Source organism: Dermacentor variabilis, chromosome 5, assembly GCF_050947875.1.
Source record: "Dermacentor variabilis isolate Ectoservices chromosome 5, ASM5094787v1, whole genome shotgun sequence".
Lineage (NCBI taxonomy): Eukaryota > Metazoa > Arthropoda > Arachnida > Ixodida > Ixodidae > Dermacentor > Dermacentor variabilis.
In genome coordinates this window covers 202,926,565-202,953,394 of record NC_134572.1, presented here as the reverse complement: position 1 = coordinate 202,953,394, position 26,830 = coordinate 202,926,565, and the positions used below count along the sequence as shown (strand labels likewise).

Sequence of the window (26,830 nt, the reverse complement as noted above, 5' to 3'; positions counted from 1 at the left end):
TTTGCATAGAGTGCTGACCACCATGGTAACTATTGCATACATCTATTTGGTCCACACGTTGAAATACTGACATGTGTACTTCTTTATCTTTATCGGCCGACCACTTCTCACCGCCTAACAAATGTTATTGCACAGCGCAGGACGCGCTTGCATGTAAAAGAAGTTTCTGGAATGTTATCGATGGTTCCGTCCACTGTCTTTCACCGCAACTTGTGTAATCTGATTGCATGTATGCGCGAAGCGAATAGTGCAGAACTTTATGGAAGACAGGCGGGTCCCAGCGGTTGCTCTGGAGCATTCGACGACTGACCTGCGCTTGACCCACGTATCAGATTTTCGACGATCGCTGACCGTGTTCGCCACTATCGTTGTGCTATAAGTGTAGCCTGTTTTTGTGGACACAGGTTCGCCCAATAAAAGTTAGTTTTGTCTTTCACAGTATTGCTACCGTGTTCGTCACCACCACGTGACATCTGGTGGAGGTGCTTTTCTTTCATGTACCGGACGTCCCTGACAAGCCGTGATCCAAGCCCGGACCGCAAAGCGAACACCAACATAGTCCCGGACCATCAAGCAAGCTGCCATCTTCAACAGCTGCCCCCGGAGCACGGACTTCTACCTGAGAAGATCAAGAAGGTGGTGGCCAAAGCAACTCCAATGGCAGCCCCAGCGTCCTCTATCCTGCTGCAGCAGCCCAGGGAGCCTCTGACGTTCCGTGGATCACCATTCAAGGACCCGGAAACCTGGCTCGAGACGTATGAGAGGGTCGCTGCATTTAACAGCTGGAACAGCGACGACAACCTGTGACATGTCTTCTTCGCATTGGAAGATGCTGCCAGGACATGGTTCGAGAATCAAGAAGCCACCTTAACGACGTGGGACCTGTTCCGAAGTGGCTTCTTGCAAAACATTTATAAGCGTGGTGTGAAAAGAGCGAGCCCAAGCTCTACTAGGAACCAGAGCGCAGCTGCCAAATGAGACGATCGCGATCTTCATGGAGGAGATGGCCCGTCTTTTCTGGCACGCCCACCCAGAAATGTTAGAGGAGAAAAAAGTTCGCTTCCTGATGTGGGGCGTCAAGCAAGAACTTTTCGCTGGACTTATTCGTAACCCACTGAAGACTGTAGCTGAGTTTTCTGCACAGGCATCGACGATTGAGAAAACTCTGGAGATGCGCACCCGACAATATAACCGCCAGGGGCCCACGCCGCAGTACGCCATCCAAGGACTGGGTTCCGACGACCTTCGAGAGACCATCAGGGCCATTGTGCGCGAGGAACTGCGCAAGGTCCTGTCTTCGTCGCAGCCTGAAGTGGCCTCGATTGCCGACATCGTGAAAGATGAGGTTCAGCAATCGCTTGGGGTTCCTGAGGTGCAACCTCAATTACCGCAGCCCCAGACAGAAGCGATGACCTACGCTGCCGTCGCACGCCGTCAAGGCCCCCCTCCACGACCGCGCCAGGGCCCTGTAACGCCGCAATCCCGTCACCCAGCGCACCTACACGACGAAGACGGTCATTTGGCAAGCCCCCAACCACCGCCCGCTCTGCTATCACTGCGGAGAAGCCAGCCATGTGTACTGCCGATGCCCATACCGCGACTTGGGACTGAGAGGGTTCCCCGTCAACGCGCCGCGTCCACAGCTTGGGGAGCGCCCACGTGACATCGCCGATTAGCTAGCCGCCACTCAGTGCAACTCTCGACGACCGTCCCATTCACTGTCACCAGGCCGCTACCTGTTGCCGCAGAGCCACTGGCCCAGCCCGGGGCCGGTCAGCGAGCCAATATCCAGAAAACTGCCAACAGTGGCGGTGCGGTTGCTGTTCGTCGAACTGACGAAGATCCTCCGCCGACGAAGACGCCGAAGAAGCTACCTCGACGACATAACGACCCTGCCATAACCCTGCCAACAGTCGAGGTGCGGTTGCTGTTCGTCGAACTGACGAAGATCCTCCGCTGACAAAGACGCCGAAGAAGCTACCTCGACGACATAACGACATGCCGCCGTCCCGATGAAGTGTGAAAGCAAAGAATACGACGATGAAAGACGACTTAACGATGTCCCATACCAGCCACAGGTCAACGCGACACAGCCGTGATCCAGCGCCAAGACCTAACTGTAACGCAAGACAAAGAACCACCGACCTCGACGTGCTTCTCGACGGCCACGCAGTCACCGCCTTAGTCGACACAGGGGCTGATTGCTCTGTCATGAGTGGACACATCGCCACCCATTTGAAGAAGGTTAAGAAGGTGGGAGAAGGTTGGGAGAAGGTGATACCTTAGTTGATATCTTAGCTGATATCTTAGTTGATATTTTAGTTGAAATCAAGAAAAAGAAATGGGGGGGCATGGGCAGGACATGTAATGAGGAGGGAAGATAGCCAATGGTCTTTAAGAGTTACGGAATGGATTCCAAGGGAAGCTAAGCGTAGCAGAGGGTGGCAGAAAGTTAGGTGGGCGAATGAGATTAAGAAGTTTGCAGGGACAACATGGCCACAATTAGTACAAGACCGGGATAGTTGGAGAGGTATGGGAGAGGCCTTTGCCCTGCAGTGGGCGTAACCAGGCTGATGATGATGAAGACTGCATGGGAAGGCCCTCAAATTCGGACCACTGGAGGACACCTGATTACGCCGACTGGAATCTGCACGGCAAGAATTACTGTTCATTACCAAACTTACCCTGCCACCTTCGTTATCCTCCAACAATGTTCACGCAACATCATTCACGGCATGGACTTCCTAAACCAACATGTCGCAGTCATCGACCTGAAGTCGAAGTCGATAACCCTGTCTGAAGATCAAGCGATACCGCCGGAGAGCTCGTAGTCACCTTGCCTTAAGCGTGCTCGAAAGTCAAGTCAGCATCCCGCCTCGCTCCAGCATTGTTATTTCCGTCGGGACCAAAACACCTGCCGACGTAGAAGGCGTCATCGAGGGTGACCAACGTCTACTGCTAGACCGTGAAATTAGTGTCGCAAGAGGGATCGCTCGAATCGACGGAGGTAAAACGGAAGTGATGCTAACTAACTTCAGCCAAGAGTTCAAGCACATCAGCAAGGGCTCGACAATCGCGTACGAGGAAATTGTGGAAATGAGCCATGCCTTCGTCCTCTCAGATTCTGCCGCATCTACCCCACTGACCATAGTCCCCGAACCGGACTTCGACGTAAATCGAAGTCTCCCCGTGAGTAAGCAGCAAAAACTCAGAAGTCTTCTCCGACTATACAAGGACTGCTTTTCGACTTCATCGAAGATTCGACAAACACCAGTTGCAAAGCATCGCATAACAACCGAAGAGTGCGCTCAACCCCTCTGCCAGAGCCCTTACCGAGTTTCGACGCGAGAACATGACACTGTAAGGCACCAAGTCAGCGAAATGCTGCACGACGACATCATCCAGTCGTCGAAAAGCCCGTCGGCATCTCCTGTTGTCCTGGTGAAGAAAAAGGACGGAACCCTACGTTTCTGCGTCGATTATCGTCGACTGAATAAGATCACGAAGAAAGACGTGTACCCCTTCCACGGATAGATGACGCATTGGATCGGCTCTGCACCGCTAAATACTTTTCGTCGATGGACCTCAAGTCTGGCTACTGGCAAATAGAAGTCGACGAGAGAGATCGCGAAAAGACTGCCTTCATCACGCCAGACGGCCTCTACGAGTTCAAGGTCATGCCATTCGGACTGTGCTCGGCGCCTGCAACGTTCCAGCGCGTCATGGACATGGTGTTAGCAGGATTGAAGTGGCAGACCTGTCTTGTTTACTTGGATGACTTTGCTGGAAGTTTCGATGATCAGCTTAGGCGGCTTGCGACAGTACTAGAGGCCATCAAATGATCAGGGCTCACTCTGAAGCCAGGAAAGTGCTGTTTCGCTTACGCTGAGCTTCTGTTCCTAGGCCACGTCATCAGCAAATCCGGAGTACGCCCCGACCCGCAGAAAACAGCTGCCATCGCAAAGTTCCCGCAGCCCATCGACAAGAAAGCAGTGCGCAGATTCCTTGGCATATGTGCCTACTACAGGCGCTTTGTCAAGGACTTTTCACGCATTGCTGAGCCGTTAGCGCATCTAACCAAATCTGATGTCGAGTTCAAGTGGCAAACGCCGCAGGCCGACGCATTTCAAGAACGAAAACAACGCGTGCAGTCACCGCCGGTACTTGCACATTTCAACGAAGACGCCGATACTAAAATCCACACTGACGCCAGTAGCCTAGGCCTCGGTGCCGTCCTAGTCCAGAAGAAAGACGGACATGAACGGGTGATATCTTATGCTAGCTGGTCGCTGTCAAAAGCAGAAGGCAATTATTCTACGACTGAAAAGGAATGCCTTGCCATCATTTGGGCTACAGCAAAATTCCGCCCTTACCTATATGGCAGGCCATTCAATGTTGTCAGCGACCATCACGCGTTGTGTTGGCTAGCTAACTTAAAGGACCCTTCAGGATGGCTGGTGAGGTGGAGCCTCAGACTGCAAGAATATGACGTCACGGTAATCTACAAGTCCGGACGAAAACACTCGGACGCCAACTGCCTATCACGCACCCCCATTCTGCTGCGACATGGTGCCCCAAAAATCCTCATCACCGACAGAGAAACAGCGTTTACGGCAGAGCTCACCCAAGCCATTCTGCAGTACAGCCATACAAGCCACAGGAGGACAGCTGCCTACCACCCGCAGGTGAATGATCACACGGAGCGCCTGAACAAGACCCTCGCCGACATGCGAGCAATGTACGTCGACGTCGAGCACAAGACGTGGGACGCGGTCCTGCCATACGTAACCTTTGCTTACAACACGGCGGTGCAAGAAACAACACAGATCACGCCGTTCAAGCTGGTCTACGGCAGGAACCCGACGACGGCACTCGACGCCATGCTGCCGCACGTCACTGACGAGGAGAATCTTCACGTCGCTACCTGTATCCAGCGCGCCGAAGAAGCCCGACAGCTCGCCCGCCTGCGGATCAAGAACCAGCAGCCTACTGACAGCCGACACTACAACCTCCGATGACGCTTCGTCGAGTACCAGCCCGGTGACCGTGTTTCGGTTTGGGCCCCTATACGCTGACGAGGACTGAGTGAGAAGCTTTTGCATCGCTATTTCGGACCGTACAAGATCATCCGACGTATTGGCGCACTGGACTATGAGGTCATGCCAGACGGCATTTCGCTATCACAGTGGCGCCGCTCACGACCTGAAATAGTCCATGTTGTACGACTCAAGCCGTACTACCAGCATTAGTGAACTTCGGGGCTCCGCGTAACGGACCTTTGGACTTTGTTTCTTTTCGTTGTTTTGTTACTTTTGTTTAATAAGTGCCCTTTTGTTTTTTGCTCTCTTATACATGAATTTATAGCATCGGGACGATGCTCTTTAAAAGGGGGGGTAATGACACATGTACTTCTTTATTTTTATCGGGTGACCACTTCTCACCGCCTAAGAAATGTTATCGCACAGCGCAGGACCTGCATGTAAAAGAAGTTTCTGAAATGTTATCGATGGTTCCGTCCACCGTCTTTCACCGCAACTTGTGTAATCTGATTGTATGTATGCGCGACGCGAATAGTGTAGAACTTTGTGGAAGACACGCGGGTCCCAGCGGTTGCTCTGGAACATTCGACGACTGATCTATAAAAGCCGACGCGCTTGACCTGCTGATCAGATTTTCGCCGATCGCCGATCGTGTTCGCCACTATCGTTGTGCTATAAGTGTAGCCTGTTGTTGTGGGCACAGGTTCGCCCAATCAAAGTTAGTTTTGTCTTTCACAGTATTGCTCCTGTGTTCTTCAACGTCACCACCTCGTGACAATACTGTTGCCATTGCTTCTGTCAACTTCTGCTTGGGTCGTACAGCTAATTTCTGCATCCTCTAAGATAAAGCAGTGCACTTCATCTTTAATAAATACAGGACTGACTCACCCCCATATTTATGAGCCAGTGTAACATCCCATTTTGAGAATCCTGCAGTAGATCAGTCGGCTGGACTTCCATGCAACAGCCTTGTAGGAAATGTCAAGCTAAATATGCCAAATTATGCATGGTCCCACACTACTAGGACAGCTAGACGTGCCCCTTAGAGGCTCTTGCTCCAATTTTCGCAAGGACAAACGCGTATAAATACAGCTTCTTTCCGAAAACTGTGTTAGACTGGAACGCTATACCATCCCGTGTTTTTGATGCAAATGACCCTGTAGGCAAATAAAGTGCCTTCATTGTGATTGTAATGTATGTTTTTCTTTCTTTCATAGCATCCATGTTTTCATTTTTCCTTTTCCGGCTTATCTGGTTGCCACTTGCTCGTTACGATTCTTGCTTGTTACTTGTAAGGCCCCTCTGGCATGGACCACTCTGCAGTAGTCTGCAGTATTGACATAAGTAAAATTTTTCAAATGAGCATGCAATTTGGGGTGTCTGTGTGTGCAGGTGCCGCATTTCAAGGAGGTACTGATTATGGCAACCACGTGTGACCGTTGTGGCCATCGTACCAACGAGGTGAAGAGTGGCGCAGGCATTGAGCCACAGGGGGTGCGACTGGAGCTGCGTGTCCTGGAGCCTGCCGACCTGGCCCGGGACGTGCTCAAGTCCGAAACATGCACGGTACACGTGCCTGAACTAGAGCTGGAGGCTGGTGCGGGCCTCCTGTCGGGTCGCTTCACCACAGTTGAGGGCTTGCTGGACAGCATGCGCCGGCAGCTGGCCCAGGAGAACCCTTTCTTCCAGGCAAGAGTTTACATTGCTTTATTTAATAAACACTTGGCTCTCTTGTTTGCGTGATCGGTCTAGACAGTTAGTCGTCGACCGGTGGCAAAATCGGCCCACTTCACTGTGGCAGTTTACTTCTTCAGCAGCAAAGGGTGCACGTGACAAGCAAGGTTGCAGATGTTTTAGCGAATGATATAGAGCAAGGAATTCAGTCTTGTGAAACTTATGCAAAAACAAAGCAGTGGCTAGGGCAGAATCCTTTTTGAAGCAATTGGAAGAAAAACACAAGGCGCTCTGTAGCTTTTCAGTTGTTTATGCATACTAATGGCTACCGTTCTGCACTGCCAATGCTAACGCTGAATGATTTCCCAGCTTCTGTCAGTGTCACATATAAGAGGGAAGATAAAATAAAATGGTAGACGAAGAAAGGTTTCAAGAAGACGACGAGGATGGCGTTAAGAATGACGTGGATTAACCGAAGACAAAAGAAGATAAAGAGGAAGTTCTCTGTGAGGTGACAAGAGATGATTGGTGGAGAAGTATCCGGTGAGATGGAAAGCGATGATTGGTGAAGAAGAGAAGAAGACGAAGAGAAGGATTACGTGGACTAACAAGAAGGCTATAAAAGGGCGAGGAAGGGCGAGACACAGGGGGAGAGAAGAAAGCAGCGGAGACTTGGCTGGTCGGGGACGGTTCGACCGGAAGAGAGCGACGCCGGCTACTGCTCTGGCGTGCTCGTGTTCTACGGCTTTGCACCGCAAACTTCCTGCCATTCCTGAGCCCTTCCGGGGAGTCCACGGAGGACGCCACGACCTGCTACGGCCAGGGGTGTCTCTACCGCTGTTGCCACCCTTCCGGGTGGTGCCCCAACGCCAACATCATCGGCCACACCTCCACGGGCGCTTGGACCGGGAGCGTGTACGACGCAACCAACGACGCCGCCAGCGACGCCAGCCCTCGAACGTCGAACGCCACTCCGACGCCGGCTACGGGACCCACACCACACCACATCCGCACCGAACCAGATGTGAGCACGAACGCCAACCACTCTCAATAGAACGCTAGTGGCAGTGTTACCGGTTCGTGTGTACTGATAGTTTTTGTATCTTGTGTGTTAGTTTTGTTAGGTTTGTGTGCTGTTGTTCGTGTCGCGTGGGTGGTATTAAATGTGCATCTGTGTGGGTACACCTGTCGCCTAGTCCATTCTTTCGGCCAGAGTGTTCTCCGGAGGAGATCCGTGACAGTCAGGCAGAGCACTTTCCTGGAAGCAGTGGCCCCTGACAGCATCATGACGGGCAAGTTGTTCTAGAAAGCGATGCATCATTGCTATAAAGGCAATCACTGGCGAACGGCGCCACAGTCGTAACCAGTCTTACCTTGTAGAGACTGACACTATTGTCAAGTGTTGGGGATTTGTCCATGCATGAGTGCTTACTACTACAAGCATGACAATGTGAGACTGTCGAGCACAGTTGTTTTGAATGTGCTGCTGATATTTCACTTAGTTTTTTTCTTTGCACGCATGATTTCCGAAATTAACTGTAAGTGGGGGTGACGGTTGGAGCTTTTTGCCCACCAAATGTGTAAAGGGATCCAAAGTACCGTATAATCACTTTTTACCAATGAATATTTGCTTCGAAGAAAATATGTGCAGGAATAAAAGGCAGGTGTGACGTGTAGCTTCAGTGCTCAATTGTAAATGAAAAGTTTCAAGGCCCGGCGATTTCCAATGCGCCGAGCAAACAAGAGCTCCAGAGACAGAGTTTCTTTAGCTGTGTCCGAGTTGCAGAAAAAAAAAAGAAAAGAGGATAAACAAGTAATTTGAATTGCAATACGTCTGTATATGGAGAGACAGTCTCATGTCAACGCACTATTTATTTATTTATTTATTTACTTATTTATTTATTACAGAACCCACAGCGCCAGTGTGGCATTACGGGGGGGGGGAGGTTCAAATAGTATATAAAACAAACAGTACAAGTCATTTCATGATAAATGCAAAATAATTTACTGCACAACATATACATCCTGAGAAACGCAACTTCAGTCACTAACAGAATATGTTATATTAATGAAGAAAAAGATGCCCAGTACTGTGGAGTGGAATATACAGTACACTTCAGCTTGTTTGACTATGATTATTAGATTTTTCTGCTAATTTGTTTTCTACCGAAGGTCCCGGATGGCACTCATGCATTTCTATGGGCCATGCTTTTGTGATTTCAATCCTAAAATTGGCTTTCGCTAGGTAATTCCACCTGATCCCTATGGTGACTACAATAGCGACCGTTGTAGTGGCAGTGTCTGTCTCGACAGAGCTTATGGGACAGTGAATGTGTGAACACGTCATCTCCCAGCGGAAACACCTATTTTTGGCTTGCCCAAAGAAGATTCTCAAGCACTAAGTGTAGCTCACAATGTCTGATTACGGTATTTACCCTAATCTAGTGTGCACCCCTTTTTTTTTTCTTTTTTTTTCACGGAAATTGGGCCAAAAATTCTCTGAGCGGTACAATCAGATACAAAACCAAAATCACGTTGGCGGCGTCTGTATGCTTTGCTGCGCAACACAGTGGTACTGTGGCAAAGCTGGCTTTAACCCTTTCGGACCTGATAGTGTCAGTTGACGATATCACAGAAAACATGCCACATGATTCGTGTAACAAAGTAAATAGAAAAAGTTATGCTTTCATTGTAAAGCTATCATAGTCCTCAGGCAATTGCCAGAAGTTTAGGTCGAATGGAGCAAGACAACAATTGTTAATAAAGGGAAAATCAGACATCTACCCATTCGTAGCAATTGCTATGAAGAAAACCCCCATACGGGTTCCTCAAAAGAAAAGCCTCACAGTTGAAGAAAAATTCGTCCTGGTCTGGGACTCAAACCCGGAACCACCGCCTTTCCGGGGCAGCCGCTCTACCATCTGAGCTAACCAGGCGGCTAGCAGATGGCAGGATGAAGTTGAATTTGTCGACAACACGAAGCAAAGGCAAGAGTTTGATGTAATAGTTCTGTGGAAACTCGCAAGGTGGAGAGAAGTAATTAATAAAGGGAAAATCAGACATCCACCCATCTGTAGCAATTCCTACGAATTGCTTTGTACAACCTTGTCTTGTCTTACCACTAAAATTAATCTGGAGTGCCACCCACCATGGGGTCATAGTGGCTTTGCATGGTGTTGCGCTGCTAAGCCTGAGGACGCGGGATCGAGTACTGGCCACGGCAGTGGCATTTCGATGGGGGCGAAATGCAAAGATGCCTGGGTACTGTGCTTTGGGTACAGGTTAAAGAACTCCAGGTGGTCAAAATTAGTCCGGAGTCCCCCACTATGGCGTGCCTCATAACATATCCTTGTTTCGGCCTGTAAAATGCCAGAATTTAATCAATCTGGAGACCTCTTTTATGGTGTGCCTCATAAACAAGTCATGGTGTTTGCATTTAAAAGCCCAGGATTGAAGTAATTTTTTTTTCTTGCACTGAAGGTGAATTGTCATTTGAGCGTTTTATAACAGGATTCTTGCAAGGCAGCGCTTGTCTTGTTCATTTACTGTTCTTGTCCTGATGTGAGCTTTAATTCACAGTAATATGAAACACCGAAAAACAACAAAATCCTGATAAAGAAGGGCATCAGGCAGGGAGATACGATCTCTCCAATGCTATTCACAGCGTGTTTAGAAGAGGTATTCAGAGACCTGGATTGGGAAGAATTGGGGATAAGAGTTAATGGAGAATACCTTAGTAGCTTGCAATTCACTGATGATATTGCCTTGCTTAGTAACTCAGGGGACCAATTGGAATGCATGCTCACTGACCTGGACAGGCAAACCAGAAGGGTGAGTCTAAAAATTAATCTGGAGAACACTAAAGTAATGTTTAACAGTCTCGGAAGAGAACAGCAGTTTACTGTAGGTAGCGAGGCACTGGAAGTGGTAAGGTAATGCATCTACTTAGGCAGGTAGTGACCACAGATCCGGATCATGAGACTGAAGTAATCAGAATAAGAATGGGCTGGGGTGCGTTTGGCAGGCATTATCAGGCCATCAACAGCAGGTTGCCATTATCCCTCAAGAGGAAAGTGTATAACAGCTGTGCCTTAAGATGTCAACTAAGATGTCATTAACACAAGTTAATGACATCTTAGTTGAAATAAGAAAAAGAAATGGGCCTGGGCAGGGCAGGGCATGTAACGAGGAGGGAAGATAACTGATGGTCGTTAAGGGTTACGGACTGGATTCCAAGAGAAGGGAAGCGTATCAGGGGGCGGCAGAAAGTTAGGTGGGCAGATGAGATTAGGAAGTCTGCAGGGCCAACATGGCCACAATTAGCACATGACCGGGGTAGTTGGAGAAGTATGGGAGAGGCCTTTTCCCTGCAGTGGGCAGAGGCCAGGCTGAGGATGATGATGAATATAAAACGCCAACTGGCCTGGCCTCAAACCGTCTTGCAATAGTTTGCAACAGTCTTTGAAAGCCTTGAAAACCGTTAAATTTTATCAAGTGCTTAAAAATCTTCGAATTTATTTATTTTGTTTCAACACATGGCCACAAAGTTACTGAAATCTGCAATTCACGCCAATCAAATGTTGTTAGCAGCTAGTTTTCTGGTAGATGGTGAAGGTAAATATTAGTGGTAGTTTGCTCACTAAACTGTTCTCATATATACTAGAGCGGTTATAATAGCGAGTATGAATATTTTAGAAAAATTATCTTTGAATAATCAAATCTTATGCAGAGTTTCATGGAGTCGGTTTAGTAAAGAAAAAAATGACAGGTTTATTTAAATTATATTTTGATACATGGAGTGCCATTCAAAACTGTGATCGAAGCATGATTGCAGCTGATGCACTATGACATGAAAGTAATAAACTAGACATCACTAGATGCACATTGTAGTTCTTTTAAAGGGACACCAACGTGGACTGTTGAAATACAATCCCGGAAGCCTCGAAACGCTTGTTTCGTGCAAAGAAGACACTTATTTTAAGAGAAAATGCGTTCTGAAGTGTCCGCGTACCTCTAGCGCAGTTCAAATCACCCACCCTCCAATCGAGGAGTATTGACGTCATGGTCTCATAGTGACGTTGCGCCGTCGGTGAGTAAAACGACTCCCGCAGACGGCACTACGGCTTTTCTGCACAAAACGCAAACGCGCGGCCAGAAACAGAGCCAAGACAGAGCCGACAGTAGCACGAAAGCGGAACTGTGGTGGCTAGCGGAAGGGAAAGTGCACGATGATAAGCTGGTTCTTTATTTTATGACGCCAACTTCGACGCTAGTTGCAATGGATGGCCCTGACAACGACACATTAGCTCGCGACGCTGGGCTCGAGTTCAGCGATTTAAGCACGGATGAATGTGACCTGCTGTTGAGGGCTCGCGCTGCCGGTGTCGTTGCGTACTACTACGACAACGGCCTGCTTTGAAAGGCACTTCACGCGACTTCAGTAAGTCGGCGTTGAACTCGTAATTCCCTGGAGGAAAGTGCAGCGAGCAACTACGTGATTTCTCGGCTCTTTGTCAGCGTGCTGTGGCAGAGGTACGGCACTTAACCACTTCGAACAGAGAGGTTCAGTCGTTGGCACACAGTGATAAGTAACATTGGATTCACCGTTGCAACTGCCCTTGGCCAAGTTCCGCGGACCGTTCGCGCATCCCAGGACATCACATGGACGTGGCATTCTCGCTGCTTGTTCCAAATGCAAGTTTCGCGAGCCAGCAGGACCACCGCAGCACGACGCGATAAAGAAACAACTGAAACTCCAAAGCGCGCTGCGCAAAGTCAAGCGCGCAGAGTCGAGCGAAAACGAAACCTTTCGATCACCCATACTATTCAAGGGTAACGTCAAAATGTTATTTTTTCTTAGAGTCGAATAGAAGTAGACAAGTAGCATTTTCTTCCGTCTTATAATCTAATGAAATTATTTTTTTAATACGAGTAGTTGAGTACTAGTGACATAAATTATGATGAGGAATGCTTTCGTCATCGGGCTAGTACCGGAATGTCGCTGGGGGGTCTCAAATCGTGTCATGCATTTACCTCAATTTCTCGGTTACTAAAGCTCTGTTTGCGATTATAATGATGCCTTAGACGTTCTAGAGCATTGCTTTATCACTTTGACTTGACTTTCTGGTAACCTTTAGTGTCCCTTTAAGGAATTACTGCAGCAGCCCAGGCCAGTTTAAAGGGATGAAAACGTGGTGAAGTACTGAGTAAATAATCAATTGCTTTGCCTGAACTGGGATGACAAATTCATAGGATGTCTAACGGAGAGGCATTCTTGTTTGAATGACTGGAAATTAGAGCATAAGTTATTTCCTCCTCCACTAAGGAACTGGAGCTTTGAACAACTTCTGCTGTCCTATAGCAGAATCATTAGGAATATTCACCATTTGCACCATTTATTTTGTCACTTTTATCACTTCTTCCATACTAAGGAGTCTGACAACCAAGTTTTATGGAACCCAGCCCCCCTTGCTTTTAGTGCTTACTGGTCAGAATGTTCAATGTACAATGGTAACATGGAAAACGCTGCAAAAAATTTTTCCTCAGAAGTTTTGAATCTGGAATAGCGATTGGATATCATGAAGTCATATGCTGGAAGATGATAGATGCATGCAATAGCAATTTTTTTCTTTCTTTATTTATTTATTTAGAACATAAAATATAGTCAAATATTTTGTCAGCCCACCAAAGCAATGATGCTTTTGAGCGGGTCTGGGCAGTGCTGTGGCCCGAATAACACAGTCTTGCACTCTAACAGAGGGAACAATAGGAAGAGAGAAAAAATAAAAGTACAATAGCAAAATTAAATTTCTTATATGTGCCACAAACAGTAACTTGTAGTCTGCGGAAGCGTCGATGTTTTTGTGCGGACCACTGTGTATTTGCCTTCAACAAGGCATAATACAAGTGCACAATTTCAATCCCTCCTGCCTTCCATTCCCTTACCCTTTTCCTCCATCGCTCGGCTAATTTCTAGTATTTGTTCCTGCAATAGTTTAAGCAAAGACATATTACAGCAGCAAAATATATATGTACAGCACAACCCTCTGTTTCATCATATACAGTTGTCAATGTTTTGGAAAAGTAGCAGTCATCAATCACTATTAGAAAGTAAAAAGAACACAATACACATAGAAAGAACACAATACTCTAGTCTGTTTTATACAATTGTTAGCGCTGGCAATTGTGCTCTGGCATTGGTGAGAAACAGACAAGTGCAGCCCTAGCTGTGAGAATAATATTTTGTTTATCAAGCTGATGTTATTGTGCTTCGTGATTCCTCAAGTGCTCAATATTTCTACAATAATAGCTACATGCTTTCATGGTTTCCTGTCCAACTGCTTTAATCATATACAAGTGAAGGCATTCATTTTAGCCAAGCCAAGCTAAGTTTAGAAAGTGAAATGATGCTTTTACATGTGATACCGCAGTTTACCGTGTTGCTGTAGTGCGCCTAATTTCGATTTCGAAGCACGGCTTGTGTATATCGCAGGGAGACCACAGAACTCTGGGTACTTGCATGCACACAAAAGCACTCGTGTGCACCACTGCACAAGGAGGAATGCCACAACTTCCCATGGGTCTGCCATTCCACTCGTTACCATGAAAGCAGCACCGCTTGTTAGCATGGACTTTCTTTAGCATCACATAAAGCATAAACTTTCCCCTAAATGCGACAGGGCTCGAAAATTTGTTCTAGCTAAAAGAAGTTTGAATTAAAAAAAGGACCTGTTTTTGAAGTATTCGTGCATCATAGCAAGATGCACGAACGGCTCGAGTCATGAAGTATTGCGGCGCACAAGCACACAGCGAGCGAGGACCACGAAACTGCCCACTCCGGCCAAAGCTCACTTCCCGATAATGGCAGTAAATAAAACGTAAAGGATTGGGCTAAGCTGGCGCTGTACCTGCTCTGAGGCGGGCACACGTGGAGACCTCGAAGATGAGGAGTTACCAGGGAGAGTGAGGAGAGCATAGTTGTGAGGAAGGATGGGAGGGAAGCGGATGTGCTTTCCCACCAGCTTGCTGGATGGCGTTAATTATGTCTGCCGCCTACTGCCACTGAAGCAGCGGAGTTGCCAAGGCCAGGACTGGGCCACCACTGCTGCTTCCCTCTGCATGCTCGTGGGTGTGTTTTTTTTTTCTTTCTTCTGCTGACAGATCAAAGCTGTGTTAATGTTCTTTGTCCTGCATTCTTAACACGAGTCATGTCTTATGAAGATGACAAAGTTGTTGCCCCTGATCATAATCATGTTGGTGTGCTCTCTTCTGTTGCTGTGTGCAAAAGACAAGGAAAATGAGGTACCGGGTGTCGCCTTCGCATCCTTGCTTCGTATTCAGGCTCTGTCTTGTCGTACAGAATTGGACATGGCACACTGTCTCCAATAACCTTTCCATCCGGATGTCTGGGTTTAGGCTCATCGTGGTTGACTTTACGACTATAGATCATAGTCTTTTCATTGTCACCAACATCGACTGCAAAAATAGTGACTGGCATATTAAGAAATGGAATGAATCTGTGTGACCAAGTTCACGGACCGCTGCTACATTAGCACTGCCTGTGTTACCAGCCCTTTGCGAAGTGCGGCTTTCCCTGAGGTTAAAAAAAATTTGCTCATCCACCAGCGTTATATTGCTAGCCTTCAAACAAAGGACTTCAACTCTGGAATGTTGGCAAGAGTGAGTACCACTCGTTACACAGTTGCAAAGAGAGTAGCGCCACTTCCTGGCGTAGTAAGCTTCTCGCACATTTACACACATACACTCCAACTCACACGTAAATTTACACCCAATCTATTGCCAATGTATAAATAATAAATGAATGATGGTGCACACTTCAATCAATGTGCCGAAGCATCGGTAGAGCTGGATGTTTCATAACGGTCCACAGAATAAGCGAGTGATCAGTGGTAGTGCACCTTTGCTACAAGCTATTAAAAAGTACAGAATATCTACGTTCTAAGCTTTAGGTATAGCAAGAACAAATCTATCACAACAAAGCACACCACAAGCAATTATGCAGAAAATGAACAATTGGATAGTGACTGCACCAAGGAAGTTTACCGAGTCAGAAACTTGACAAGCCGCTGCTTCAAAGTGTTTGCCGAATGAAGAACGAAGAGCAAAACACACTGATCCTGATTTAATTCATAATCACAAAGTTTGGACAGATTGGAATGCATTTCTAGCCCCACATTTAGTACAAGCGCCGTATGAGCTGCTTGCACTATTTGAACAATGTGTAATGAGCTCGCAAATCACTTACATGTCTTTTGAAGCTGCGGCCAAAGCTTTGTGTCGTCCAACCAGTCATCGTCTACAATATCTGTCAATACAGAGGTTTGCTGAGCCGCACCGTGTGTCACACATATCAATTGTGAACACGGAAGCAACGGAGGCAAGCAATGGATGCGTCACCACATGATCAAACATGGCCACAACACTCACTTGATCGCCGTGAAGAGGTCTATAGACTTCTTTTGGCTAGTGCATAATAAAAAGTTATCTTAGTGTTGACATTGGTTTGTTTTCAAACTCTCAAAAATAATGTTCCGTTATTCCCAGAGTCTTGCATTTCTTTGCCCAAAATCTTCTACAAGAGCTATTTGTGCATGCCAAACTGGAGCACCACTATGTCTCAAATTTTACAATATGTGAAATTAAATCAATATGCTAAATTCTGTGGCTATGCACATTTAGTTCTGATTATTAGTTACGAGTATTATTGTACATAATGAAGTTCAGTGTTTGACAGAAGCCCGTCTGGTTGGGATAAAACATGGTGAAAAGGTAAACGAAACCCGGGGCACTACACCGACCAAATTAAAATCTTAAATAAAAGAAGACTTTTCGGCTCCCACACAGGAGCCTTGTTCACAGGTAAAATAAACAAAGGTGTTCGAACAGCTCGTCTAAATAGTCTTGAACACGTGACGCAGGCAGCATGCATACACTGACGGCAGATTGCCATCATTCCTGTTCAGAGTGTGTGGCCTAGTCTGAATCATGAACGACTCAAGGTAAAAGCATCGAGATAGCTCTTTTTCCTTGGCAAAAACATGTGCCTTCCCTCAGTTGATTTCGTGGCCGCTTGAAGCGGCATGCTCAGCCAAAGCACTGGATCTCACATTTTCTTTTCTCATGTCATAATTGTGCTGTTTAAGACGCCTTTCAAGGTCGCCAGTTTCGCCAGTGTACACGTAGTCGCCATCCGTGCAGGGGACAACGTACACAACAACTAGGAATTTCTCTTTTGGTAATTTGTCCTTAACATTGACGAGCGATTGTCGTAGTTTCTGGTTTGGAATGTGTGCCACTTGAACATTGTAAAAATGCAGAACACGGCTTAGAGCTTCACTTGTGGACAGGATATAAGGTATTCCGCCGCACTTCTGAGTTTTGACAACAAGATTCGCAGACTTCAAGCCTACCGAAGCGACATTCAACGCAAAGCAGGGAAGTGCACGGTTCTCAACAAGTCTTCGTACAAACCAGATGAAACTGAGCTGTCGGTCCTCAGCCTCAGGCTCAATTTCAATGCCAGAGCTGCAGCGGATAAAAAGAAGTTTGTATGTGCTGTGGAGAACGTCGTTAGTCAAGTTTATCCCGCACACAGTGATGAGGCATGCACTCATGTTGTGTCTGTTCTCTCCATACTCCGAGGCCCCCCTTCTTTGTCCCTGTCTTCAGGAGAGCATCAAGCGGTAAAGAGGCTTGGCGGCAACTGCAAGGTCGTGATCCTTCCTGCAGACATGGGGAATGCAACTGTTCTGTTGAGCAAAGTCGACTACTCCCAGAAGATGTTGATGCTGTTAGAGGACACGAACACGTACGTTCAGCTTGACCGGGATCCAATACCCAAGGTGCAGAGACTACCAGAAGCTTTTGGCCGATGTCTTCCGCGGGGTCACCCCAGAACCCCAGTCACTGTGTTTCACATTACTTTGTCGTAATGGTTCGGCATCAGCTCTTTATGGCCTCCCCAAGGTTCACAAGCCAGGCATCCCCATGCGTCCAATTGTAGATTTTACATGTTCCCCCCTGCACAAGCTATCAGGATTTTTACATCATGTCATTTCGCCCCTTGTCAGACAATGTGCCACTCACATACACAACTCCTATGACTTGATGGACAAAGTCCGTAACATCATACTGGATAAAAACATCTTGGTCTCATTTGACGTGAAATTGCTTTTCACTTGTGTGTCAACGGAACTGGCCGTGGATGTATGCAAGACCGCTCTGGAGTCGGATGCAGCTCTACCCGAAAGATCGATCGCCCATCGATGCACCAGACCTGGCTCGGCTGTTGCAGTTCTGTTTGTCAAACACATACTTTACGTTCCAAAAATGTTTCTACAAACAGGTCCACAGAACGGCTATGGGAGCTTCTATATTGGTAACCGCCGGTAATTTGACAATGGAAGCACTTGAATGTAGAGCGCTCTCTTCGTTCAGCCCTGCTCCAAAGGCATTTTTTCGCTACATTGTGGGGTCTCTCACACCGTGCTCTTGGGACAAAGGAACGACAACACAGTAGTGCAAACAATCACAAGGGCATTTATTGCACCTTTCATAAATCAATGCCTGCTAGCCGAGTTGCTATCCACAAAACATGCCGATGGGCGCGCGACAAATCTAGAAGTCTGACTCACCGCGACCGGAAGCGAGCGAATATGTTCGCCCTATGCTGGATCCCAACGCCTGGTCCTTGGCGTGTATGGTCACGCGAATCGTGGCGCGTTCGAAGGCGGCCACGCGAGGCGGTCTCGCAGAAGCACCGGTCGCCGCGCGCACGGAATGTCCACGCCGCGCGCCGACCCGCCGGGGAAGAGGGTCGCTGCACGTGCGGCACGGCACGTCCGTCCCGCTTGCTGTCTCGAACCCCAAGAGAGCAAGCGCCTTCCCTTCGGCGCCCAGGTAACCTCGCCTGTCGGTGGCGTTAGCAGCGCAACACTCGCGCCATCTCTCGCACTGCGCTTCAACCACATCGGTCGGCGCAGGCGTCACGCAGGCCACGCAGCGAAGCGGTAGTACAGGAGACGCGCTATGCGGGAAAAACATCAGGGGACGCGCGAGAGTCGCGCATCCCCACAACGTGGATGTCTGTTTTTGCATCATTCACAAAGAAGCAGTTCAATCGTTCACTTCGCGCCTGAGCAGCATGGAAGCGGCAATCCAGTTCAAGGTGGAAGAGGAAGTCGACGGCAAACTCCTGTTCCTTGATATGCTGATTGAAAGAAAGGGGTCTACTTTGTCGTTCGGAGTTTTCAAAAAGCCAACTCACACAGTACGCTACTTGCATTTCGGCTCTATGCAACCTGCTTCTCACAAAAGGGCAGTGGTTTCTATGCTTCTACGACACGCAGAGAAAATCTGCACAAGACAGGAAGACTACGCAGCCGACATAAGCGTGGTACGGCAGGAACTATCCACCTGTCGTTACCCGTGTTCTTTCTTGCTGTTGAATGACAGATGGCACGTCCACAGTTATCCTATGTTGCCTGTAGTCAAAAGCCCACCAGAATACCATATATCCTGTCTACAAAGGAAGCTCTAAGCCGTGTTCTGTGTTCTTACACTGTTCAAGTGGCACACATTCCAAGCCAGCAACTACGACAATCGATCGTCAATGTTAAGGACAAATTACCAAAAGAGAAATTCCCAGGTGTTGTGTACGTTGTCCCATGCGCGGATTGTGACTACGTGTATATTGGCGAAACTGATGACTTTGAAAGGCGTGCAATTATGACGTGCAGGCGTACAGTACAATGCTGTTGTACAATGTTGTACGTGAGAAAAGAAAATGTGAAATCCAGTGCTTTGGCTGAGCATGCTGCTTCAAGTGGCCACGCATCAACTGGGGGAAGGCACGTGTCCTTGCCAGGGAGAAAGGGCTATCTCGATGCCTTTATCTTGAGTAGCTCATGATTCAGGCTACGCCACGCACTCTGAACAGGAGCGATGGCAATCTGCCATAGGTGTATGTGCGCTGCCTGCATCACGTGTTAAAGACTATTTAAATTAGCTGTTCAAACACCTTTGTTTATTTTAGCTGTGAACAAGGCTCCCGTGTGGGGGCCAAAACGTCTTTTCTTTTAAATTTTACTTTGGTCGGCTTAGTGCCCCAGGGTTTGTCTACCTTTTCACCATTGTACATAATTGTGAGACTATTACCCAGCTTTCATTGTGTTTGGGTACGTATATCCTTCTGTCCACTCATAAAAGCTTGTTTTTTAGATACCTGCTTTTTGGAATCTACACCAAATCTTCTGATACAAAGCTTTTGGAAGCTTTATATCTAGCCCACTATCGTGCACTGTGTGACATGGTGTGGCATCATCTGCAGCTGAGCTTTCAGTGACGATGTGGTGTGATCACATGACAAGAGCAGCAGAGCATTTCACTGCCTCCAGAGGTTTTCCATGTGTGGCAGGGTCAACAGCCTTCTAGTATTTGATCTCTTTTGTGGTGTTGCGTGGATGACCCTTTGGCCACCATTGTGGCGTATGCTGCAAATGTATGCACTTTCTGCAGCATCAAGTGGCTTGTGCTTAAAAAAACAAGTCGTATTGTCACTCAGCTGGTATATTCAATTATTCATTCAGTATTACATAAGAAAAAATGGCCACTTATGTTAAATACAAGTGCAGGCATAATGAATTTATTAGCATGACAACAGGGCAGGTCAAAGAAAATGTATGTATTCTTCAATATGATGCAGGGATGTTCTGCTCATGCTCGATACTACGAAGAGAATCTTTCATTTGGCATTTCATTTCAATTCACACAACACCTGTGTAGGCGTTTCATTCACAACTTGTCCCATAAAATATGCTTTATGCTTTCAGGCATGTAATTTCTGTTGGCATCATTTGGAGTTTTGGACTCTTTCTGCATCTGTGTCCTTAGTTGCCCAAGGAATACTGCATTATTAACACCCACAAAAATTTGACCACTATATTTGTTACTTCCTTACACACGCTTTCAATCAATAAACATGCCCAGGTTTGTCATATTTTGATGCTATATATCTGTCTTGGCTCGTAGATAAGAAGTCAAAGCACTATATTGAGTGTTTCTTTACACTACCATACACAGAATTTTTTTTAATTGCTTGTGGCAGATAGCACAGTTGTGGTCGTTGGGATGGATTACTCAAGGAGGCGGACCGTTTTGCAGGAGAAATTGAATGGTGCGATGGACTAATAAAAAAAACATAATTAATTAAGGCTTGAAATAATTATTTTACAGCATATATTGCAACTGAGCTGTTGCGAATTTCACAACTAATAGGACCCGAGAAAGGTGCTCACCGCACCTTTTTTATCTGGTGACTAGCATTAATTCACCTGCTACACAGCATTGTGTCGTAAGGTACATAGTATCTTGCACAGAACCATTACTGCCTAGATAGACACCTCTGACATTGCCCATCTTCATTGCCTTGGTGATATTCTTTATTTGGAGATGCCAGTTTTAGGTTTCACAATAAATGTTCAGTTTTTCAGTTTTTTCAGTTTCACAATAAATGTAGTCGGGATCCTCGGACAAGTGCAAAATGCTTTCTTTGCTTTGCAAAATGATGTCACCTTCTTCTTTGTGTGTGCTGAATTAAATAATTCTATTCACTCTCTTTGGTTCTGTGTATGTGCTCCTAGTAAGTAGTCCAAACTTGTGGCACTCTGCAATTGAGCTGTGAAAGAATTGCTAAATCTAAGATTGCAAAACACACAAACAAACCACAGCGCTTTGCTTCCAACAATTTAGCTTTGTCTCTCTTGCTGTGTTTGCAATGCAAACACAGCGAGCATTTAGCAATGCAATACCAACAAGCCCAAGCATTCGCTATTGTGAACTCTGTGAAAGAAGTTAAAAACATTCTTGTGTGCAGGCGGCATGTAGGCGTGAAAGGTTAACCAGAAACAAGCTATGCATTTCTAATGACAGAGAGAGCTCAGGCATCGCTGCTGTTGCTTGGCTCTTGTCGTCCCTTGAGACCAGAGCTGCTTAAAACTATTCAGTGCTGGGCATTACTAGGCTCACTGCTCGGAGCCAATAGACCCTGTTACACTATACTGCTCTAAGACATGGGCAGTTTAACATTTGTTGAAACAAGATGAATTATATACTGCAGCTTTACATTGTGTGACTATTTCAGAAATGAGCCACTCAAGTATTGTTGTGACTTCATGGAACAAAGTAAATCTTTTATTCAAATTGTGCTGTGTTGGTCACCATCTTGTGGCATGCAAGAGGCACATGGTCAAAGCAGTGTTCATAGTGATTTTTAAGGACTTCCGAGGCCCTGACAAAGCATTTTGAATGGCTAAAATAACATATTGTTTTATAGCTTGAAAACAAAAGGCATTGTCGCCAGCAGTGAGCAAAGAAGCACAAATGGAAAAGCTAGATAAAGAAGCCTTATTGGATAGCCACCACCACTCACCACCACCGTGCTGACAGGATTGGATAGTCTTGAGTTTAGGTAGCGGCAACCTTGTGGCCATATGTCGAAATTATATCTGCTAAGCATTGAATGCACTTGAACATTTTTACAAAGACACAGGCACCCTTAACAAGTACTGAATAGCCGCACAATGCAAGATTGCAGGGAGAGGCCTTCGTCCTGCAGCGGACATAAAACAGGCTGCTGCTACTGATGATGATGTAACTATAAGTTGCTTCTGTTATTTATAATTATTAGCGCATGTATATTACGTGTTATACATTTTTGTATTCTGCGCGTGCATTATTTAACTTTGTGTAATTCCTCATCTGTTTATGTGCTCATTGCAGTCTACATCACAGCCGCTTGTGTGTGTTTGTGACTGTTTACGAACTCATTGTGGTGCGACTTGCATTTGCCTTTTATATTTATGTTCTTATGCTTAATGTTCAACCGGCTTTATTTAAAGGACGAGGTTGATGGTGAAGTAAAGATGGCGTCCCGAGGCTGCGCCAGCTAACGTCTTCCTCCTCTTCTCCTCGCCCGGCTCATGCCGTAGCAATTCCCGGTTGCCAGACGAAGCCCGCTGGGCAAGTCCAAATCACTCGGAAAGCGTGGGGTGAAACTGCTTAAGACGAGCAACATGTAATAACTGGGTCTGGCTAGACCCACGACCAGCAGACGTCAAGTGTGCCACCACGTACGTCAAGTCACTCAAGCAATCTACAATGACGAATGGGCCCGTGTACTGGGGTAAAAGCTTTTCGCATAAGCCACATTTACGTTCCGGAGTCCACAACCACACAAAGTCTCCTTTAGAGTACGAGACAGACTGGTGTCAGCTGTCACAGCGCTCTTTCGGTCAGTGTTGTGATGCCACAGTATGAAGACGAGCAATACGCCGGGCTTCTTCGGCAAGACAAAGTGTCTTGGCAGCAAAGTACTTGCTGTGAAAGTCAAACGGCAGTATAGTGTCAATGCAGCTTAGCGGTGGACATGCGTAAAGGAGATAAAAAGGACTGTAATCGGTCGTCTCATGCTTTACAGTATTATAAGCATAGGTGGTGAAGAGGAGTATGTCATCCCAGTCTCTGTGATCGGAAGATACGTACGTGGCCAGCATGTTAGAGTTCTGTTCGTACGTTCTACAAGCCCATTTGTCTTAGGGTGATAAGGCGTTGAATGGCTGAACTGCGAACTGCAGAGATGAAGCAGTTCTACGGCATCCGCAATGGACAACCACGATTGCTAATGATGACACGGGGGGGGAAACCATGCTGAAGAATAATGAATCGAAGCAAAAACATTGCTATGGATGCAGTTGTTGAAGATAGTATGGCTGCTGTTTCTGCGTAACGGGTCTACACATACGATCACCCATCGGTTGTTGTTAGATGATCGGGGAAATGGGCCCAGAAGATCGATACCCTGTTGTTCAAATGGCAGGCAATGCAGCAGCAGAAGTTGGAGAAGAGCTGGTGGAGTGGTCATAGGGCGCTTATAGCATTGACATTGTTTGTAACTGGTGACGTAGTGCTTGACTGTGTCCCGCATTCTGGGCCAGTAAAAACGCTCCTGTGTCCGGTTTAAGGTTCTGATGAATCCTAGATGGCCAGAGGTTGCATCGTCATGCATGGCTCTCAGTATGTCCGCTCGCAGACTCTGCAGCACCACCAGAAGGGAGCTTGCGCCTTTAGCCGAGTAATTGGTCTTGTGAAGCAGGCTGTCACGGACACAAAATCGACTGGTGGCTCCAGGACGCGATGTGGCTGCAAATAGAGGTTTCAAACTAATATCATTTTCCTGCTGTGCCTTGAAAGTCATCGAGTCTGAGAATGTAGAAGAAATGAGAGCAAAAAAGTCATCAGAATTGTCTTCTTCACACTCCGTCATTGTCAGAGGAAAGCGGGAGAGACAGCCTGCATCTGCATGGCGACGCCCAGACTTGTAGGAAATAACGAAGTCATACTCCTGCAGTTGAAGAGCGCAACGTGCCAGTCGTCCACTCGGGTCACGGAAATTCACCAACCAGCATAACGTGTGGTGGTCAGTAACGATAGTAAATGGGCGTCCGCAGATATAGGGCCAAAATTTGTGGACTGCGAAAACAGCTGCCAAGCATTCTTGCTCGGTCACAGTGTAATTGCGTTCTGCCTTAGTCAAAGAGCGACTAGCATAAGCTACAACGTGTTCAGCTCCTTGATGATGTTGCACTAGTACGGTACCGATGCCGATGCCACTGGCATCCACGTGCATTTCTGTAGGTGAGGATGCATCGAAGTGACGCAATATGGGCCCTGACATTAGTAGAAACTTTAGCTGGAGGAACGCGTCGTTGCAAGTTGATGTCCAGTTGAAAGGGACGGCTTTTTGGAGAAGACGTGTTAGGGGGTACACCACGCGACGAAAATATGAGCACAGGCCCAAGAATCTCCTCAACTCCCGCACTGACTTGGTGCCTCGAAGGAGCTGACTGCCTCAATCTTCCGTGGATCTGGCCTCGCACCGTTTTCGTCAACCAGATGCCCAAGTACTAACGTCTCGGATTTCCCCGAAATGACATTTCTTGGAATTTAGGATCAAGCCGGCTTATTTGACACAATCCAGAACAAGACTGAGACTTCTGTTATGCTCACTCAATGTGCTGCCAAAAATCACCACATCATCGAGGTAGCACAAACAAATTTCCCATTTCAGTCCTCAGAGGATAATGTCCATGAATCATTCGAATGTTGCTGGCGCATTACAAAGGCCGAATGGCATAACATTAAATTCATAAAGACCGTCTGGTGTCATGAAGGCCGTTTTCTCCTTATCGTCTGGGTGCATGGGTATCTGCCAATAATGATCGCAAATCCAGTGATGAAAAGTAGGCAGCGGAATGTAGGCAGTCGATGACATCAATTCTAGGAAGCGGATACACATCCTTTTTGGTGACCACATTCAGTTTCCTGTAATCAACGCAAAACCGCCACAATCCATCCTTCTTCTTTACTAAGATTACTGGTGCTGCCCACGGACTAAAGGACTCTTGAACAACACTTTTCCGTAGCATGTCTTTCACCTGTGCAGCAATAACTATCCTCTCTGTTGAAGAAACGCAGTAAGGCTTTTGCCGAATAGGGTGCGCAGATCTGGTGTCAATTCTGTGGTGAGCACGAGAATGTGGGAGTGAAGCCTGCTAGTCGCCTTGTATGAAATCGAGCACAAAAAGAATGCCCGCAAAACTTGTGCGAGAGCGTGGCGCTCATGTGAGGGCAGTGCCTTGTTGATCATCCCTAGGATCTGCTCTTAAGAAGTGCTTCGGTGGGGCTCGCTAGTTTGAGACTGCTCCTCCTCGCTGTAACTGTAATGGAGGTGTAAGTAATCTCTACAGATTCAGTGAGCTTCATACCATGCGAGAGAACAGCAGGGACGCAAACTGTCCGGCGACCTTACCTCCTTTGGCCGCGCCGGCTAGTTTCCCGACGGTGGTGGTGACGTAGCACGTTGCCGTGGTGACGGTGAACGGCGTTGTTGGGGGCATCAGGCTGCGGTCTGAAGCTGGCGCGTCATTCCTACTATACTAACGGAAGGTATTCTGGGGTGACGGGCCTGTGGTGCTTGCACTATCAGGGTCTGTTGGCCAACGGTCATCATAACTGTCACATTCAAAATCAGGTAAAGCTGGTGGTGGGCCATATGTTGTTGTTTGTCGGCGCCGGCGACAAAAACGAGCAATGTGTCCGGAGGCGCTGCAGCTGTAACACACAGGCGATGCGCAACCGACATTGTAAACCTCGGGGTCAACCCTGGGATGCTGCGAATAATAAACACGATCTTCCGAATTCTAATTCGTCGTGGTAGCTCGACGAGTGTGTTGATTGTGCATCCTGTCGTCGGGAAAGAAACATCGATGCTGTCGCAGCTGATCGACTCAACAGTCTGCAACGCCTGGCATGGCAGACAATGCAGACACAGCAGATGCATGTTCTTGAGGTTGGTTGGAAGTGCAACCAAGCTGTTCTACATCCGCCCCTTTGGTCTGTCGTTCAAGTTGTTCGCGGACAATTTGCCTTATAGTTGCCGCAAGGTCAAATTGAAAACTGTAGTTGTCCTTATCGTCAACGCTTGCCACCGTTGTGACATTCGCTAACCTACCGAACTTTGGCGTGATACGGTGCAGCTTCAAGGCCTCAAATGTGCGGCAATGCTTGATGAGGTCGGCGACCGAGGCGAGACTCTCCTTTCTGATTAAATAATTGTAAACATCCTTGGCTATGCCTTTGAGAAGGTGTCCAACTTTGTCCTCTTCGGACATTCGAGGATTGACTGTTTTGCAAAGCTTCAGGATCGCCTCTATGTACGTAGTACAGGTCTCATCTGGGATTTGAGTGTGCTGATGCGATGTCTGCTCCGCCCGCTTCCTTTTCGTGGTGGAATCGCCAAAGCACTCTGTGAGGTCAGTAACAAAGCTGTCCCACGTTGTGAAGGTATCTTCATGGTTCTCGAACCACACTAGCGCAGTGTCTGTGAGGAACAGAACGACATTGTCGAGCTGAGCCGTGGAGTTCCAGCCGTTGTACTTGCTTGCACGCTTGTAGTGGGTGAGCCATTTCTCCAGGTACTCGCCAAATTTTCCTGAGAAAGGGCGGAGCTCCATCTGATGCATCCAGGTTTCAGTTGTTCA

The 26,830-nt window shown here is 47.2% G+C and overlaps 1 protein-coding gene across 1 annotated transcript in view; it reads left to right on the top strand.

Moving 5' to 3' along the window:
* The window catches only part of Zpr1 (zinc finger protein Zpr1), an 86,337-nt gene that overhangs the window by 56,332 nt on the left and 3,175 nt on the right, over positions 1 to 26,830 (top strand). Inside the window, exon 2 of the mRNA XM_075693913.1 lies at positions 6,432 to 6,728. Coding sequence (XP_075550028.1) covers positions 6,432 to 6,728 — 297 coding nt within the window. The remainder of the gene's footprint in view (positions 1 to 6,431; positions 6,729 to 26,830) is intronic.